The sequence below is a fragment of the Cryptomeria japonica genome, chromosome 7, assembly GCF_030272615.1.
Source record: "Cryptomeria japonica chromosome 7, Sugi_1.0, whole genome shotgun sequence".
Classification (NCBI taxonomy): domain Eukaryota; kingdom Viridiplantae; phylum Streptophyta; class Pinopsida; order Cupressales; family Cupressaceae; genus Cryptomeria; species Cryptomeria japonica.
This window is the reverse complement of record NC_081411.1, coordinates 773,422,087-773,440,829: the sequence shown is the minus strand read 5'-3', so window position 1 is coordinate 773,440,829 and position 18,743 is coordinate 773,422,087. Positions and strand designations below refer to the sequence as shown.

The following is an 18,743-nucleotide window of genomic DNA, read 5'->3' as shown; positions in this document are numbered from 1 at the left end:
ATATTCAAATGTTTATTATTTATATTTATTTATATATATATATATATTAAACTATTCATTATATTCATTAATATATATATTAAATTACTATATCCATTAATATTTGTATTAAAATATTCAATATTCATTAACATAAGTAATATCATTTTCATTATATGTATTTATTAACATATATAATAACATATTCGTATAACTTACTATTAAAATATTCAATATTCATTAACATAAGTAATATCATTTTCATTATATGTATTTATTAACATATATAATTACATATTCATATAACTTACTATTAAAATATTCAATATTCATTAACATCATTTTCATTATATGTATTTATTAACATATATAATAACATATTCATATAATTTACCTGTAGCTTGCTGTCGTAGTTTCTGACCTTCCTTCCTTGCCACGTAGAAGCCTTTTTATCCTCTCCTTTCTTTCCCGTCACCCCCTCCCTTCTTCTGCGGTGGTTATGTGGGTTTTATACCCGTTGAGAGGGATAGATGTGACCCTCCATGGGGCCCCTTCCGTGGGAAGGGGTGTGATGGGTCGCAGCCTAGGCTGCGGCTACTGTCACACCACTTCCCTTCCGAGGGAAAGGGTGTGACGGTAGTCGCAGCCTATGCTGCGGCTTCCGTCCCACCACTTCCCGCGGGGGGGGAGAGGGGGGTTCCACGTGACCTTCCCTTAATTAAATAGATCTACGTATTAAATATATCATTGCCTATTTTAAGATTTTTTAAAATATATCTAAGTAATTCCATCATTAATATTATTCTTTGTAAATAATATATAATAATTTATTCTTTGTAAATTTTTTAATAAATAAATAAATTTCAAAAATAATCATTTGTTAATCAACCGTAATACTTACCTCATTTAGGATATATATACCGATCAAGGAGGGGACATGACAGTCCATCCTTCCCGAAATTGCTTGTCCTCAAGCAACTAACAATTTTCTTGAACTAAATCGTCTCCCAATAAAAACACAAGGTATACATATGTAAGGGTATGAGACACACATGAAGCTTATGCACAATACTTGTATTCATCATATACGGAAATACACATGGATATGAGTACATTCAAGGTGTGCAACATATGTAATATGCATGGATACAATTAGGGCATGCAACACACATGTGAAATACATGTAGTATATAAAGTATGGAGTATACACTTGAATTTGCTTGAGTAACATGGAGTTCACATAGGCACTCACTTAGGTCAAGAAGTGAATGTATATAGCACATATAAACCCTTTTAAGCATGGGATATACATCTAAATAGAAGTATAAATCATATACGGGAGTATAGGTGAATCGTCCGCAAGAATTCATTCAAGGCATGAAGTATGTACATAAGACATGTAGGGCTTGAAGTAGTACACAGATAAACATAAGGTACCACGTATATATAAGAAAAGGCAGTCATGTTGTGATCGTGCTATAGACACATCAGTCATCAGGCACACATAAAGACACAAGGCATACATGACAACATTGAGCATTCTCATAGACATACAAGACACCTATAATGAAAGGTTAAAGTATTATCAAATATGGTGAATAGTCGTTAATCTGTTGGATGCTTAGCTCTCATAGATTGCTTGAGTCTCCCCTTCCTCATTCTCCTTTACCTTACAAGATGGTAGATTTAGTGTGCCGAGGGTGCATGACATGGTCTACATGCGGCTCCCCCAAGGTTTGCTACCTGTCTTGGGACATTTTCACTATGTGACCGATTTATTCTGCCTTTCCCCCCACACACTCCCTATCTTTGCAAGCATTTAGAGAAAGGTGAAGAATCAGAACACTGGAATCATTAGGTTAAGAATTCAATTTAATACGACGCTATTGTATTGCCAATTATTTACTTAAGGCAAGAAGCTTTCAAAAGCATACACATGTAGTATGAAGTACACATGTGAAGCACATAAATACAAGTAAGGCACTCATTGCAAACACATGTATTCATGCCACTAGACTTTAAAGCAGGAAACATGTGCGCTAGTACGTAGAACACGAAGCATATGAAACCTTTATGACATGAGCCATACACCTATGAATATCCACTAGGTAAGGAACAAACATGCAGATTAAATTTGGTGTTTCTCATTTGAAAAGTACACACACATTAAAGAGTAATGTTATAATTTTGTCCCATAGGATGGCAGGATTATGCTCTGATACCACTGTAATGTCCTTACTAGTTAGAGACCATTGTCCTGCAAAACAGATTGTTAGAAATACAACAATTATACATATTTAGTTAATCTGATTTACAATAAAACTTAAATTACTTAATTAATGCTAATCTCAATTTTTATTTAATAAAAAGGACACTAAGTGCAGTACTAGGACATGCCCTTAGTCGGTTGTGAAACTCGCCTTCTTGGAACCCGTCTTGGTTCCAAACCATCCAGGAGATCGAGGGTTAATTCGATTCCTGTCTTGGATGTAATTTCTTACACCCAAGCCATCTAGGAAATTGAAGGTTAATTCGATTCCTGTCTTGGATGTAATCTCTTACACCCAAGCCCTCCTGGAAATCGAAGGTTAATTTGATTCCTATCTTGGATGTAATTTCTTACACCCAAGCCATCCTGGAAATCGAAGGTTAATTTGATTCCTATCTTGGGTGTAATTCCTTACACCCAAGCCATCCAAGTTAGACCATATGTCAATTCCTTGCCTTCGATGATGCATCTCATCATCGAAGTCCTCAGAGGGGACCGACCAGATCCGTCTCTTCTTGGATGAACTTAGTCAACCAAGCCATATATATGCATATAGATATTCAGTATATATACTGCCCTAGGGATTATCATAATCCCTCCTTTAGACTAAGGGAGTTTCCCCCCTATAGCCTCCATCATGTAATCACATTTATAATACATTTTTGCATTACTATTTTCCATTCCACAATCCACATTTACATATTCCTGATTTACATGTATTTCCTAACATATATTCATAAAAATGTTCATTATCCAATATTCACATTTATTTCTTAACATATATTCCTACTATTCATTGATATGTATTAATTACTTATGTTCATACATATTCATTAACATCTAAGAACCTTACATTAACATATGTATTCAAATGTTCATTATTTATATTTATTAATATATATATATTAAACTATTCATTATATTCATTAATATATATTAAATTACTATATCCATTAATATTTGTATTAAAATATTCAATATTCATTAATAGAAGTAATATCATTTTCATTATATGTATTTATTAACATATATAATAACATATTCATATAACTTACTTGTAGCCTGTTGTCGTAGTTTCTGACCTTCCTTCCTTGCCACGCAGCAGCCTTTTTATACTCTCCTTTCTTTCCCGTCACCCCCTCCCTTCTTCTGTGGTGGTTATGTGGGTTTTATACCCGTGGAGAGGGATAGACGTGACCCTCCACGGGGCCCCTTCCGTGGGAAGGGGTGTGACGGGTCACAGCCTAGGCTGCGGCTACCGTCACACCACTTCCCTTTCGAGGGAAAGGGTGTGACGATAGTTGCAGCCTATGCTGCGGCTTCCGTCCCACCACTTCCCGCGGGGGGGGGGGGGGAGGGGGGGGGTCCACGTGACCTTCCCTTAATTAAATAGATCTACGTATTAAATATATCATTGCCTATTTTAAGATTTTTTTTAAATATATCTACGTAATTCCATCATTAATATTATTCTTTGTAAATAATATATAATAATTTATTCTTTGTAAATAATAATATATGATATATTAATTAAATAATTTGTTTAATAAATAAATAAATTTCAAAAATAATCATTTGTTAATCAATAGTAATACTTACCTCATTTAGGGTATATATACCGATCAAGGAGGGGACATGACATTGAGTGATTCTTATTTTGTGTATCTTACTTGGCTGGTTCACTGCCAAGTTTCCTTGTTCTCCCGATGGATAAGCGGAAGGGGCTCGCTCGCCGCCCAAGCATTGCATTGTGTTTCAGTTTCTTAAGCTAATGATCCCCTCAACACCATATGCTCTCACCTTCCCACATTGGGCACTTGGTGATCAGAAAGGGGAAGGGTTACTTTCCCAACATGTTTCAATTCATGTTTTCTAACCTTAACGGGTTAATTTCTTGTTGATGTTATTGTTGGCCTTAAAAAAAATAAAAAAATAACTGGGATACTACACAATAAAGACATAGACGACAAGGAGGATGATATGACTGAAAACAAGACGTAGACTTGTGCAACTGCACTTATTGAAAAAGGAAACTATCCTAACCTAAACTAACTGATCATGGAAACTATCCTAAATGAAACCATTCACAGATTACCAAAGTAGCTACCTCTCCTCAACAGCTTGCAATGCCTTGCATGATCATAAGCAGCCACAACCAATTGAAGTGCGAACAATTGTACCATAGGTTGCTGTCCTACCCATATTAGATTAAGTTAAATTTAGTTAGTTAATAGAAAAGGGGGAGCCTTCCCTAAATTAGGAGAGTATTATACTCACACATTGTGGCTGAAACCACAATTTTGCACTTCCTCCCGGGTGTATGAAATTTTCAACCAACAAACTCCGTCATTGGGGACACAAGAATACAAAACTTTAACAAACTCCGCCATTGTTGGAGTGGAAAGCGGGGAAATGCAACAAACTCCACCATTGTTGGAGTGGAAAGTGGGGAAATGCTACAAACTGCACCATGGTAAGGAGGGCAAAATGTTCTTAAGGGTTGAATCTCCACCCTTGCTGGTGCAAAGATGTCAAACTTGTTCAATGTCCGACATTGAGTGTTGACAAAATTGTAAAACTTGAATAAACTCTGCCATGTTTCTTGGTGGAAAATGTCGAAATACTACAAATTCTGCCACATTGCAAAATTGTGGATAAGCCTACAAACTCCGCCATTATTTGCAACAAAAATGTCTAATTGATCTAAACTCTGCCATCAAAAAATGTTAATCTCCATCAAAGTCCATCAATGAATGCAAATCAGACTTCAAAAAAAGTGAATATCAGACATAATTCGCATAAGCAGAGCAGAATTAATTAATACAAGTGCGTATGGGTGGTTGTGAAGACAAGCGCTCAACTCTTGCTTATACAAGGAAGAGAGTACATCAACATGACAGCCAACCTAGAAAAACAATAAAATAACTTTCAAAAAATGTGAATGCAAGCGCTCAAGGTTGGACTTGTGCTGGCCGACCCAGGCAAAAGGCAAGATAATTCCTTTAAAACGTGTTGAACTGATTACAATTAATTTAATGATAATCAATCAAAGGGTCTAGGTCGGCTTGATAAGTGGATTGTAAATTCAGGTCCAGGGATGATATAAAAGAGGATCAAATCTTTCATTTGGACTAATTCGATGCAAGACAAATAATAAGGGGAGCAGACCTGAGTGAAGTTTACCAGCAGACTTAGGTCTATTTTATCAGGTTTTTAGGCAATTTCCATCCACATTAGGGCGAATTGCAGATCTGACATTAGTGTGAACTTTTCAAGCCTGATTTGTGTGAACTTTGAAGGGCATTTTTTATCAGCAGGCTTAATTCAAATTTCCAGACTTGGAGGGTTTTTGGACTGCATTCTTAGTAGGGTATCAATATTACTTTTATCTATCCCATGGTGTTTTGATACAAGGTTTCTTTGTCTTTTCAAGGTTTGATGCAGGCAATGAGGAGCATGGAGTGTGGATTCAAGGACTCGTGGATTCAAGGACTCCACCAAATCAAGAAGACTTCATCAGAAAGTTCAAAAGTACTAAAGGAAGCAAGTCAACATCATGACGAGGACCCTCGAGATGTGAAGAGGTATTACAACATGAAGGACTCCACAACATCTATTGCAAAAGGAATCAAAGAATCAAGGGCAAGAGCATTTCAAGGATGTAGATGAAAGATTCAACAACGTGCAAGATGAACATCAAGACGTCAAGACAAGGAATCAAACACTACAACTTCAAGGATGCAACTACTACATAAGGACTTCACAAGTTCAAGGTCTTCAACACAAGGAGCTTATAACATCAAAGTATTCAAATGAAGATCGAGGGAATTTTGCAATCACCTTGAATTTTCTTCAGAAATCCAATGTTATTATCAGTATAAGGAGAGTTCAATGAGGATACTTCACAATGAGGGATTCCACATCAATATAGGCCACATGAAGGACATTAATTACAGATGGAGATGCCCTTATAGCAAGGCAAGGAATTCAAAGCCAATATAGGGTGGTGATCAAGATCAAGTACATCATACAAAAGAGGATCAAGTAGGGACATCACAAGGTCAACATCAAACTTCATTAGGGTGAAATTCATCAAAAGGATAATATTCCCAAACATGAAAATGATATTGTGCAAGTGTGATCAAGCAGATAGTTTTAGAAGAGTTAAGCAAAGTTAGATTTTTTTTAAAAATATTGCCTGGTAAACATTTTAATGCGATTGGCGACGTTGGCATGACATGCTCTCCGGCTCCACATGAAACACTTTCGATGAGCCCACAAATGAGGGACCTCATCCCCACACTTGTTCAAACCCACGAGCACAACGACCCAACGAAGACACAAGGCCTACGAGCACAATGGCCCAGCAGGGTTTTGAACCTTGGTGGCCGCTTCACCAATGAAGTGTTTTAACCGCAACACTACATGTTCGAAGACAACAAAGTTAGAAATTTTACTTGATCATACAAAGATGATACAATTTGGGAATATGCTCCATCATCAACACGTTGAGCAACTAGATAATATTGAGTATCAAGAGATATTGCTCAACCACAGGCACTTTGTGATGATCCACATGAAGAGTAGGTTGAGGTGGCTACCCAGTCATCACCAACCAATTAGGAGATGCCACATCAGTATGTCCAAGTTCATTGAACCTGATTCATCCAAAAAGGGAGCAAGTGACACATGACATTGCATTGGAGATTGTTTTATGTACCTAACCTATTTTCTCATTGGTCAGAATTCAAGGAAGGACACGAGTCCACAATAATGTAATTTTCTCATTGGTCAGAATGGAGTTAGTTGTAACTAACCCTAATTAGGGTTTTATCATGTAATCTTGGCCATTCATTTCAAATCAATCGTCGCCCTTCATTGTAATAGGAATGCCTATATAAGGCATTACCTTCTCATTCGTAAAAGTTAATAGACAATAGTTAGTAGTCAGATAGTTAGATATTAGAAGTAGCTTTAGAGTAGGAAGAGGAAGCTTGAAATTGTTGCCAAGTTTATGTTGAAGTCAATTCAATACTTTCATTGAAGTCATGGTGGATGTATGTGTTGTGTTTCTACAATTTGCATGGTTTCTAGTTACTTCTTAAGATTAATTAAAGATCATTGATCATGGTGGATGCTTATGAAGATATTGTGATGAATTCCTTGGTTTATACTTTTTGTGGTTTGCTGATTGTAAGCTACAATGTAAAGTTAGCCCGAGCCTCATTATTGTGCTAAGTTCGATTGTGGATACTTGTTCAAGTTGCGCCAACATTGGGTATTTGGGTGGGGTATTCGCAATGTGGAAATCTTCTATTTCCTTAGAAGATTGCATCAAGTTTGTGTAGTTGTTGTCATCATGGCAAAGCAAAGCTTGGTTTGAGGGAATTTGTCTATCTAAGTATCATCCATTGTCATCATTGTTCTTAGGAGTAGACTAGACTTTTTAATCCTTTATCCCTTTTATCTTTATTTTCCAAGTAAATTAGAGTCCATGTTCCAATAGAGTTTATTAACGTAAGTCCCCTTGTGATTCTAGTAATATCACATCATACATCATTGAGTCCATCCAAGATTCCAAAATCCAAAGCATAAAATCGATTGTTCACATTGTAAACGTTAGGGTTGTTTCACTTGATCATATTATTTAGCATGTGAGGTTTCTCTGTTCAAAAGAGGATAGAATACTTAGTATTTTATTATGTGTTCGAGGTGTCCTTAAAAACACATCAACACTATCCTAAGATCTTCCGTTCCATCCTTCTTCAACTCTGGTTTTGTTTTTCCAATGGCATTGTATCATCTTCATGTTTGTTTTCAGCACTTAAATTTTAATGAGTGTTTTGAGGGTGTTTAGTTTTTGGTTGTCAATTAATGAGGACTGAATTCAGCTGTATACAACTGATTCAATTGCTACAGTTGATCCATTTTAGATTAATTGTAGACTTCTTTTTGGTTTTTTTATAAGTGCTAGGTAAACTTTTTAACATGATCAAGGATGCTGACACAACACGCCCTCCGACTCCACGTGAAACACTTTTGTTTGTTTTCAGCACTTAAATTTTAATGAGTGTTTTGAGGGTGTTTAGTTTTTGGTTGTCAATCAATGAGGACTGAATTCAGCTGTATACAACTGATTCAATTGCTACAGTTGATCCATTTTAGATTAATTGTAGACTTCTTTTTTGCTTTTTTATAAGTGCTAGGTAAACTTTTTAACATGATCAAGGATGCTGACACAACACGCCCTTTGACTCTACGTGAAACACTTTTGACCTAGAGCTACTAACCGGTGAGGCCACAAACAGGGGACCTCATTCCCATATAACAATGCCAAGGCTCAAACCTGCAAGCGCATTGGAACTACGAAGGCACAGGCTTGCGATCACAATGACCCAACGAGGGTTTGAACCTTGGTGGTCACAACAACAACACCACCACTAAACCAACACACTATGGGAAGAACCCTAGATTTATTGTAGGCTTATCCCTCTCCTGTTTTGTAAATTTGTAACAGATAATTTACTCTTCATGAATAAAGTGACAAATTTAACTCAAATAACTTATAAATGTAGGAGTATCATGATTGGGCAACTATTTGCCAAACTTTATGCCACCCTCTTGGAAACACTTCTTTTTAAGTTGCTTGCGTATGCTAAGTTCGGTGATTTGGAATAAGAAACATCGAGAAGGATTTTCAAACTATCATTCACATTTTACTTTTTAAGCTATTAATTAGGCTGATTAGCAGTATCCTAAAGTCTTTTGCTGGTTTGTGAACTTCAGAAAGGTCTTTGACTTTTTTCTTAGGTACTTGTTGTTTTAGGGACTGCTTGCTGTTCGCAACAAGAGGTCTTTGTTAGTGCTACCATGAGGCTATCGAAGATAGTGGTGGCCCAATTCCAAATTATCTCCAGAATTTTGTACTTGCTTAGGTTCTAGATTGATGTGATAAATGGATTCTTTTAGGATAAAAATAGTATTGAGAATGTTTGTATCTCACATTGTATCCTGAATTTTATGATTCTTATTTACCATTAATGTGGTCTTACTAGCCTATTCTTCCTATGGTTTGTGGAGATAGTAGTGACCCAATTCCAAATTATCCACAGAATTTTATACTTGCTTGGGTTCTGCATTGATGTGCTGAATGGATTTTTTTAGGATAAAAATAGTATTGAGAATGTTTGCATCTTACATTGTATCCTGATTTTTATCATTCTTATTTGCCATTAATGTGGTCTTTCTAGCCTATTCTCCCTATGGTTTGTGGAGATAAATTGATGCGTTCACTCTCATTTGTGAGCTCTGCTAGTTAGTGGTTGCTAGGTTAGCTATGGTCTTCAATATTTGCAGAGAGGCTTTCTCTAAATTTTAGATTCTCTATAGAGGTGAGCTGGTGGACAGCAAAACAATATACATGCTTTTGCGTTGCCTTGCCTGGCCAAAAGCCTTTATGTGTTCATCTTATTAAGTAATTACTAGCTATTCTACTAGTATTTTCCCTTTAAATTGAGGTGCTACAAATCCCTTCCAGCCTAACCTAATTCCATTGATTTTGATATATTTTTTTCATTTTGCTTGATTTTGATTGGCTTATCTTGCACTTTATCAACATTATGGCTCTAGTCCTCAAGCATTATCCATTTTTTAATGTGCTTCCTGGATTGCTGAACAAGTTTGTTTGTTCTACAACCTGTTTTCAATAATCTCTTAGGAATTGCAAATTCCTATGATTAAGATTATTGATAGAATGAGCCATCGAATAAGAGATAGATATGTATCCCTTGCACTTTAGGCTCTGCAAGACCTAAGTGGATGCACCTTGAACAATATTGGACATTATATGAACAATTGATTTATCATAGTAAACAATAGATAATTTATTCATGCAAGTAAGGATCTGAAAATGAATTCACAATATCAGCACTCCTATTACCCTTAATGATTAGACTTGAACGTAACATCACCATACACATTCACTATAGATACTTATCCACAACAAGTTCACTACGGATTGGACAAAGTTACAACAATGAATTTATGTTAACACTACTAACATGCAACACCAAAGTGTGGTTTCTCCTTTTCAATCATGTGAGTGGATAGGGATATTGGAAAAGATCGATGCCTTTTCCTTGGGGTTACAAAGTCTAAAACTTGATTCAATATGATATTCTAACAACCTTCAATCTCTGGGGTTTAATAACAATATATCACCTCCTTACAATGACTTAAACCCACAAATTTGAGTTGTTGAAAATGATTCTACTTTCTATTTCTCTACAAACAGTGCACGCCCCAACATTGTTAGTACCTAGATATTTTTTTCTTTATGTTGTGAGTATTCATTTTGTTTTTCTTTGTGAAATGTTGCATATGTTATAAATTCTGGGTTATTGAACGAGTAAAATAGCTTGGGTTTTGTTTTTTTGTTCCAAAAGCTGAGAAAATGCTTAATAAGTAACAGAAAATACATATTATGTCCAGGTGAGCTATGGACAGGGTCAGAAGCTGGCAGTATTAGAGTGTGGCCCTGGGAGGATCTCAAAGTGGCTATTTTCAGTAACTTGGAAAAGCACCATAATACATTTAACTGTATGGAAGGGTACTGTATTGACCTGAGAAGTCAACTTACTGCTATTGGTGCTTCTATTCTAAGTACTGATATAAGGTTTTTGATATACGATCATTCAGCTGACAGAATTTGGAGTGCAGGACTGTCCTCTGTGGTGCTCTGGTATAAACCTCTCTTTTCTTAGATGCATGAAGAGTGCATATTTACCTAGCAATGTGAGGGAATTAAGAAATTTGGCCCAGAATTTATTTTTTCCTTAGGGTTTTTAAGGCATGTGTAAAGCTAACACAGTTGCTTTTTCAGTTAGCTTCTAAAAGTGATTGTTAATTATAGTCACCAGGAAACGTGGGTTTAGAGATGAGAAAATCATGTCCTTACATGTACTTGTATCTCCTGGTGACTATATTTGAAGTTATTACAGTCATACACTTATTTATAAACACCCACACCTTGTATCAAAATAACATCCCTGCCCCTGTATCTACATCTCGCATCTCCAGGTGACTACATTGTTTGTACTTGTTGTGCAGGGATGCCCGAGCAAGGGATGTTCTAAAGGTATTTGGATCAGATGCACAACCAGAATTCTTAAATTCAGATCTCTTGCCAGGTCAAGGTGTTTCATTGGATAGTGAGATGAAGATGAATTTTAGTAAGGTTTCCAGAAAAGAAAAGATTCAAGGAAGCTTGACTTTTTTGCAACGTTCAAAGAATGCACTTCTAGGTGCTGCAGATGCAGTTCGGGCCTCATTAGGTGGCCCATTTTTGGATGATAATAGAAAAATTCAGGCTATGGTGGCATCTGTGGATGGAACTGTTTGGACTGGCTATGCTAATGGGTCGCTTGTTCATTGGGATCACCAGGGCAATCAACTTCAAGAATCTCCGAATACTTATGTAGGCATCCATTGTTTGTGTGCTTTGAGGACAGGATTGTGGATTGGATATGCAGATGGAAGGGTACAGATTATTGAACGAAGTGGAAAGGTGTTGAAAGGATGGTTGGCACATAGTTCACCTGTTCATCAAATGGCTGTAGGTAGTGACCATGTTTTTACTCTGGCTGCCCATGGTGGCATTCGTGGATGGAATGTGGCAATATTGAGTCCCTTTGAAGGCGTCCTAAGATCTAAACTGATTGATATGGAACCAGCTTACACAAGGAAAGAACATATAAAGATATTGGCTGGCACTTGGAATGTGAGTCAAGGAAGAGCTTCTTTTGACTCGCTTAGGTGTTGGCTGGCATCTCCAGCCTCAGAAGCCAACATAGTGGTTATTGGGTTGCAAGAAATAGAAATGGGTGCAGGTGTTCTTGCCATTGCAGCTGCAAAAGAAACAGTAAGGTGCCCTAACCTTTTGAATTTCAATTCAAGAGAATATTTTAACATTTATATGGTTTACTAAACAGTAACAGATATATGATTTTTATAACTTATCATTTTGGGAATTTATTGATCATTATCCTGTAAACAAAAATGCATCAGTATGGAATTTCTGATCTTAGTATTGTGTAGGGTTGCATTTTAGCAGATGCAGTTCCCTTATGTTGGCAGTGGACTGTAAGTCTGGAAGAGAACTGGCCAGCTAAATTGGGACATATTTATGTTTTTTAATATTGTAATGTTTTTATTTTACAAAAAGTAGATTGTTCTGACAGGAGAAAGTGCCTCCTATACATGCATACACATGATATGCATCTTCTGTTACTTTGGATATTTATAGAAGTGTAATGATAAGCACAAGAAGTGGCAGGTTAGCACTTAGTGATCCTCTCATAACATGGGCAAGTACAGCTATACATATACATAGGTTCTTTGAGCTTTCATACCAAGACCCAGAAAATTTACATCCCTGTCAAAGACCTCCATTCTAGCATAAAATGTTGCTAATGTGCTCTAAAGGCCGTTTTTTCCCATCCTAAGGCTTGGAGAACTCCCGTGTAAAATCAGTTCACATTTGTTAGGAAAGAGATAGTAGAACTAGAAATGCTGATACTGGTCCAAATTGTTTTTCATAATGCTGAAACATCCAGGCATTCTCAATTGCACACTTTCCACTGAAGGAGTTTAATAATTGTGCTATCATATTTTACTATGATCCAGGAACAAGAAACTTTTGCTGCTCTACACCACCAAAAGACATGAGACATGGTTACTTAACTATATCAATCTTGATTATGAAAATTTAAAACTGCATAAAGACCTCATTTTGGCTTTATCCTTGTACATGAATTGCTTCTGTACTTAAGCTTTGATTCAAGAATGGCATGTAATTTTTTTTTTTATTATAAAGGTAAGGCAGTAAAACACTGTTGTATATATCCATTTATACCCATAACAAATTAATGATGCTGTCTAAATTTTTTCTCACAATGGTAGATTCTTGTTTATGACAATATCAAACACAAGGGAACTGGTTGAAGGGTATCTATTGCTAAGATTGCAAACTAAAACAAAAAAAATGAAAGGCTCAAAAGGACATTAGTAGTCTTCTTAATGACCGGGATACATTTGTTTGAAATGGATTCTAGACCTGCTCCCCACCTATGTAAAGATATTAGAATTAATTGTCATTTTGCTATGTGATTTTTGTGGACTCTGTTTTAATTTTATTTTGAACTTGTGTTTTCTGCATCTGGTTATTGTTTGCATTTGGTTTTTTCTGTGACACATCAAATCTCTGCTTTTATTGTGTTGTCTTCTGGATTGCGCCACGATTAATGTCAAAAATGTTCACTATTGGAGCTTTATTTGAAGCTTCAATTTGTCTGCCTATTTCCAAATTGTTCTCAATCAGGCTGGTACAAAAACTGTCTTCATGTAGGTTGTTCAATTTCAACTTCAGAAAAAATTGCACTATACGGATTTCATTCTATTTGCTGATTTTTATCTGATTTCCCCCGAGACTTTAAAATTTATATCTTTGAGTCATTCATCAAGTCTTTATAGTGTGATTTGTCTTGATGTTTTAATCTCTTGACGCCATCAAATGCCTATCAGCCTTATCCATTTGGTTAAGGATCTGGCTAATGTTTACTTTGTGGCCTCCTATTGTTGGCCTCATCCTAAGTTTCTCAATCTTCACTCTCTTGGCATATTAGCTGAGTACTTTTCCAATGGTCAAGCTATCGATCAAAGTCCTTTGGACCTTTCATTTTTGAGAACTTCAATCATGGGTCTTCATCCCAACCAAAATATATTTAGTTGCCAGGGTTTGATCTCAAATTTTGCACAAAATAGTTGGAAATCTTTACAACTAGTACTCGTCCTACAACTTTTCTTTTGCTATCTATATTGTCTTATAAACATTAGTAGTGGGAATATTTCACGTGTCTAAGGTGAGCTTGGAGTAGCCATCCACATTGTCTTATAGACATTAAAATACCATTTTAGGGTTGAGCAACCCTTATCTGTTCTGCTCAATTTTTTTCGTCTGATGAAACGTTGCTGCAAGGCTTTGGGTTAATAGCAGGAGTGGTTGTCCCTTCTCCAACTGGCTGTAATCTGCTTGTTGGTGGAGAAGGAATTTCATACTTTCTCTTCCTTTGCTGATTGCTAAAATCTAATGCACTTCTGGGTGCAGCTTTAAAATGGTCCATCATTTGATGTTTTTCGGTTTTGTATTTACTATTTGTGGGACATCTTTGACTACAAAATGAGCTTTATCACAATACTAGTTATTGTTTGGTGCATGCAAATTGATTTTACACGGTGTTCCATGAGGAGGCATCGCCCCCAAAAAAACCCCCAGGTTCCCCAGAGGGGGATATTTATGAGACTTGGGGACTTGGGGGAAACGTCCCCCCACAACACCACCACTTCCGGGGATGCCATTGGGTCACTTGCTATATGGCACGTGCCATTACATACTAATTGCAACCTTTAACTTGTGAAAACTAGTTGGCTGTTCATGGGGCACTCTAAGAGATGTTATACTGTAGATTTTGCCTTGGAGATTTCAATTCACCTCTATTTTTATATCAGCACTGCCCCCCTCCCCCTCCATCACTGCTCCGCCATAGGCCCTTGGTCCCCCGGTCTCCGAATCCCTCTGTCCCCCCATCAGGAAACTCCGTGGAACATTGACTACAGGAACATCTTTTTATCTCTTGATATTCTTTTTGATGTTTTTGCTTTTGTTTCTACCATTTATGGGGCACCTGTAGTCATTTTATGACACCCTTGGTCCATAAGTGAGAACAGATCAGAGATATGTTCTATGGACCAGCGCTGCCTCAGTTGATCAAAGAGAAAACAATGGAATCATGAAGTATGAAGTGTTGTCTTGCTGGAACCCCCAGTTCCCAAGTTCCTAAGTCCTCAACCCCGGAACTCCAGAACCCCCAGGTTCCCAAGTTCCTAAGTCTTCTCTTCCTCAACCTCGAAACTCCGAAACCCCCAAGTTTCCAAGTTCCTAAGTTCTCAACCTCGGAACTTTGGAAAGCCCAGGTTCCCAAGTTTTTAAGTCTTCTCTTCTTCAACCTTGGAACTCGGAAACCCCTAGGTTCCCAAGTTCCTAAGTCCTCAACCTTGTAACTTTGGAACTCCTAGGTTCCCAAGTTCCTAATTCTTCTCTTCCTCAACCGCGGAACTCCGAAACCCCCAGGTTCCCAAGTTCCTAAGTCCTCAACCCCGGAACTACGGAACCCCTAGGTTCCCAAGTTCCTAAGTCTTCTCTTCCTCAACCCCAGAACTCCGGAACCCCCAGGTTCCCAAGTTCCTAGGTCCTCAACCCCAGAACTTCGGAATTCCGAAGTTCCAAAATCCCAAGCCCACGTCTTCCTAACTTCGGGAGCCTGTGTTTCCGAAGTCTTTCGTCTTCCTTCCGGCTTGCAACACTTCCAGATGGCGTGATCAACACTCAAGGCTCTTAATGATCCAACAAATTTTGCAAGTTGTACACCTTTTGTGGAGCTACAAGGGCGCATTTAATGATTTTTGTAGGATTTCCATCAAGAGAAGTACAAGGCCATGCTTATTTGTGGTTACTTATGTCATGCTTGCATGCTTTGGCTTTGGAATGTTAGTCAATCCACCTTCTAGAAGTACCTTTCTTCTTGGGATTGCATTTTCAGGGTATTGCTAGGTTGCTTGCATGTACACAATGTCAGGTGCATGCACTTCCTTGCATTCCCTGACTGACATTTCTCTGCACACACAAGGGTCAAGGCGTCTGGTGCAGGGTACCTATCACTCCATGCAATTGTTTTGGTTTTTTCTTAAGTCTTTTATGTTGTCTTTTAAGTTGTTATAAGTGGACCGACCATTTGGACTTAATGAAGTCATGGTTGAGTTGTCCAATTTTTGTTGTGTTCAGGATATTGATATCCTAGAAAGATGTAATGTTGGTGTTGTTCACAGGTGCACTACTCTAAGAATAGAGTCATCATGTAATAGGGTGTGATGTATTGTTTTAGGTCTCCTAGGATGCATAGAGGGCCTTTTTGGAGCCTTGGAGTACACTTGAGTGCAAGTTTGCATCCTAAGGATCAAAAGTTGTAAAAATGCTAAGCAACATTTGCAACATTGCAAAAAGTTGCACTTTATGTTGTTGGCAGTGAAGAAGTTGATTCTAACCAACTGAATCATGATGTTAAAAGCCAAAGACAACTTTATTGTATCGGTTGGAAGATTTGGAATGCAAGGCAAGTTTTGATTGTAAGAAAAAAACCTTGTTTTACACTGTTATTACTGTTTTTCTTTGTTTTTGTTGTGTTGTACGATCTAGTACGAACTTTTCAGAGGAATCTACTTGTAGTGCATGAAGGATTAGGGAATCTACTTTCCAACAAGGTAGATTGCAAAGTTTGATTGTGTCTGGTTGCGGAGATTCAAACCATTCTCTGTGACTAGGTGCAAAACCCTTGTAAGCTAGGGTTTAAGCAAGAAATGGCTCTAACCTGAGCATCCGCTGATGGCACTTGTTGAAATCCAGTGGAATGCTAGGTTAGGGTCTATAAACATGTTTAGTGTAGGTTTCTTGGCTTTGCAGACCTTTGTGGTGATTTTACAATGATACCCTAGGCTCATAGCTAGGAGTTGGTGAGACTAGGACAACAGGAGATGTGTGTTTTGAGTTTTCTAAGCACACATGGATTGATAGAGCCAAAGTTGAAACATGTTTGGAGACCCCATTGAATGCCCTTTGAGAATCCATGATTGGTTTTTGCAGAGGTTTTGATTGTTGAAGCCTTCTAAGGCCAAGTTTGCAAGTCACCTGGGTAGGCCTAAAACCCTTGAAAATAGGACAGTTCTAGAAACCCCATTTGTACGGAAAACCCAAATGCCATTTTGCAATATTGTATGTAACTAGGAAAAGGGTGCTCATAAATGTAATTTATTTGGGGCATTGTGTGGGTAGATGTGAAACTAAGCCCTGAAAACCATAATAGGAGGGCTAATTGAATTAGGCCTGTTTGGAGCCCGGTATAGCCAAGGTGACCTTGGGAAGGCTTGACGAAGGGTTTAAAGGTGACCAAACCATTAAAAGACACCTAAGACACTATGTCAATTCATTTTACCCTCATGGAACAAATCTGAGAATTAAGATCCTTTGCAGAGGTTGTTGGAGCACTAGGAAGTTGTGTTAGGGATTGAGGTGGAATCCTCAATAGGAAGTGTTGATTGTTAAAGATCAGTGGCTATACCTTGGAGGCAAGCCAAAGAGGATTAGGGCTTGGAGGTCTAACTAGCAGAACCCTTACCAAGTACCACTTGATGGGCTTGAGGAGTTAGAGGGTTGGAGAAGAGCAAGAAAGACAACTAGGTGATTTGGAGCAACTCCAAGAATCTCTGCATCAACTTCTCTTCCTTGACCAATGGTCTCTCCTATGCGACTAGTTTTCTATATAAGGCTGTTATGCTTCATTGTAAAGGGTTCTCTTCCTGCTGGCTTGAGCTATTCTATGCTCTTTCACTTCTCTTAAAGACTTGTATTTATCTTGCACTTTTGCAACTGTAAGTTTGGCCATTGGGCTTATAATGAATTGAAATCATCATTCTTGCCTTACTTCAACTTAAAACAGTGCGAGACACGCAATGGATTTCAAAGAATTGATTGTTTTATAGAATGAGCAAGACGCTCATAAATAATACAAGAGTATTTACAAGAATAGCAAGTTTCTAATAAGAAACTGCTGAGAAGATCGTAGAAGATCTTTCTAAAATAGATTATACACTATTGAGCATTAATACTAAAATTAACATTATTTTAATATTCTAATACCCTCCCTTAATGCTCAATCTATTAACTACACCTATAGAACCCCTGAATTTTACAAATTTATCAGGACCAAGGGGCTTGGTGAAGATGTCTGCTGGCTGCTTCGAGGTAGGAACATACAACAACTGGATAGATCCGTCTTCAACCAGCTGTCGAATATAGTGACAATGAGTTTCCACATGCTTGGTTCTTTCATGGAAGACTGGATTCTTGGCGAGTTTGAGCACTCCTTGATTATCATAGAACAAGGGAGTTGGACCTGCCTGGGAGACATGCATATTTGCAAGCATTCGTCGAAGCCAAACCGCCTCACAAGATGCCTTAACTGGTTCCGATACTCTGCTTCTGTCGAGGAGAGAGCCACTGTCTGCTGCTTCTTACTAGTCCATGTGACAGCACCGGATCCCAAACTAAACACATACCTTGCTGTAGATTTACGGTCATCAACCGAACCTGCCCAGTCAGAATCTGTGTAACCACTGAGTGTAGGATCAGAACTCCGAGTGTACAGAAGTCCATAATCAGGAGTGCCACTCACATAACGCAGCACACGCTTTGCTGCTATCCAATGATCAGCCTTGGGAGCTGTCATGAAGCGTGAAATGTAGCTCATTGCAAAACTGATGTCAGGTCTAGTGGCAGTAAGATAGATGAGGTTGCCCACTAGTTGCCTGAACAAAGATTCATCCACAA

The 18,743-nt window shown here is 37.8% G+C and overlaps 1 protein-coding gene across 2 annotated transcripts in view; it reads left to right on the top strand.

Moving 5' to 3' along the window:
- LOC131063470 (type II inositol polyphosphate 5-phosphatase 15) overlaps positions 1–18,743 on the top strand; it is a 125,460-nt gene that overhangs the window by 19,087 nt on the left and 87,630 nt on the right. For both annotated transcript variants that reach the window (XM_057997284.2, XM_057997283.2), the window contains exons 3-4: positions 10,739–10,988; positions 11,357–12,167. In XM_057997284.2, coding sequence (XP_057853267.2) covers positions 10,739–10,988; positions 11,357–12,167 — 1,061 coding nt within the window. The remainder of the gene's footprint in view (positions 1–10,738; positions 10,989–11,356; positions 12,168–18,743) is intronic.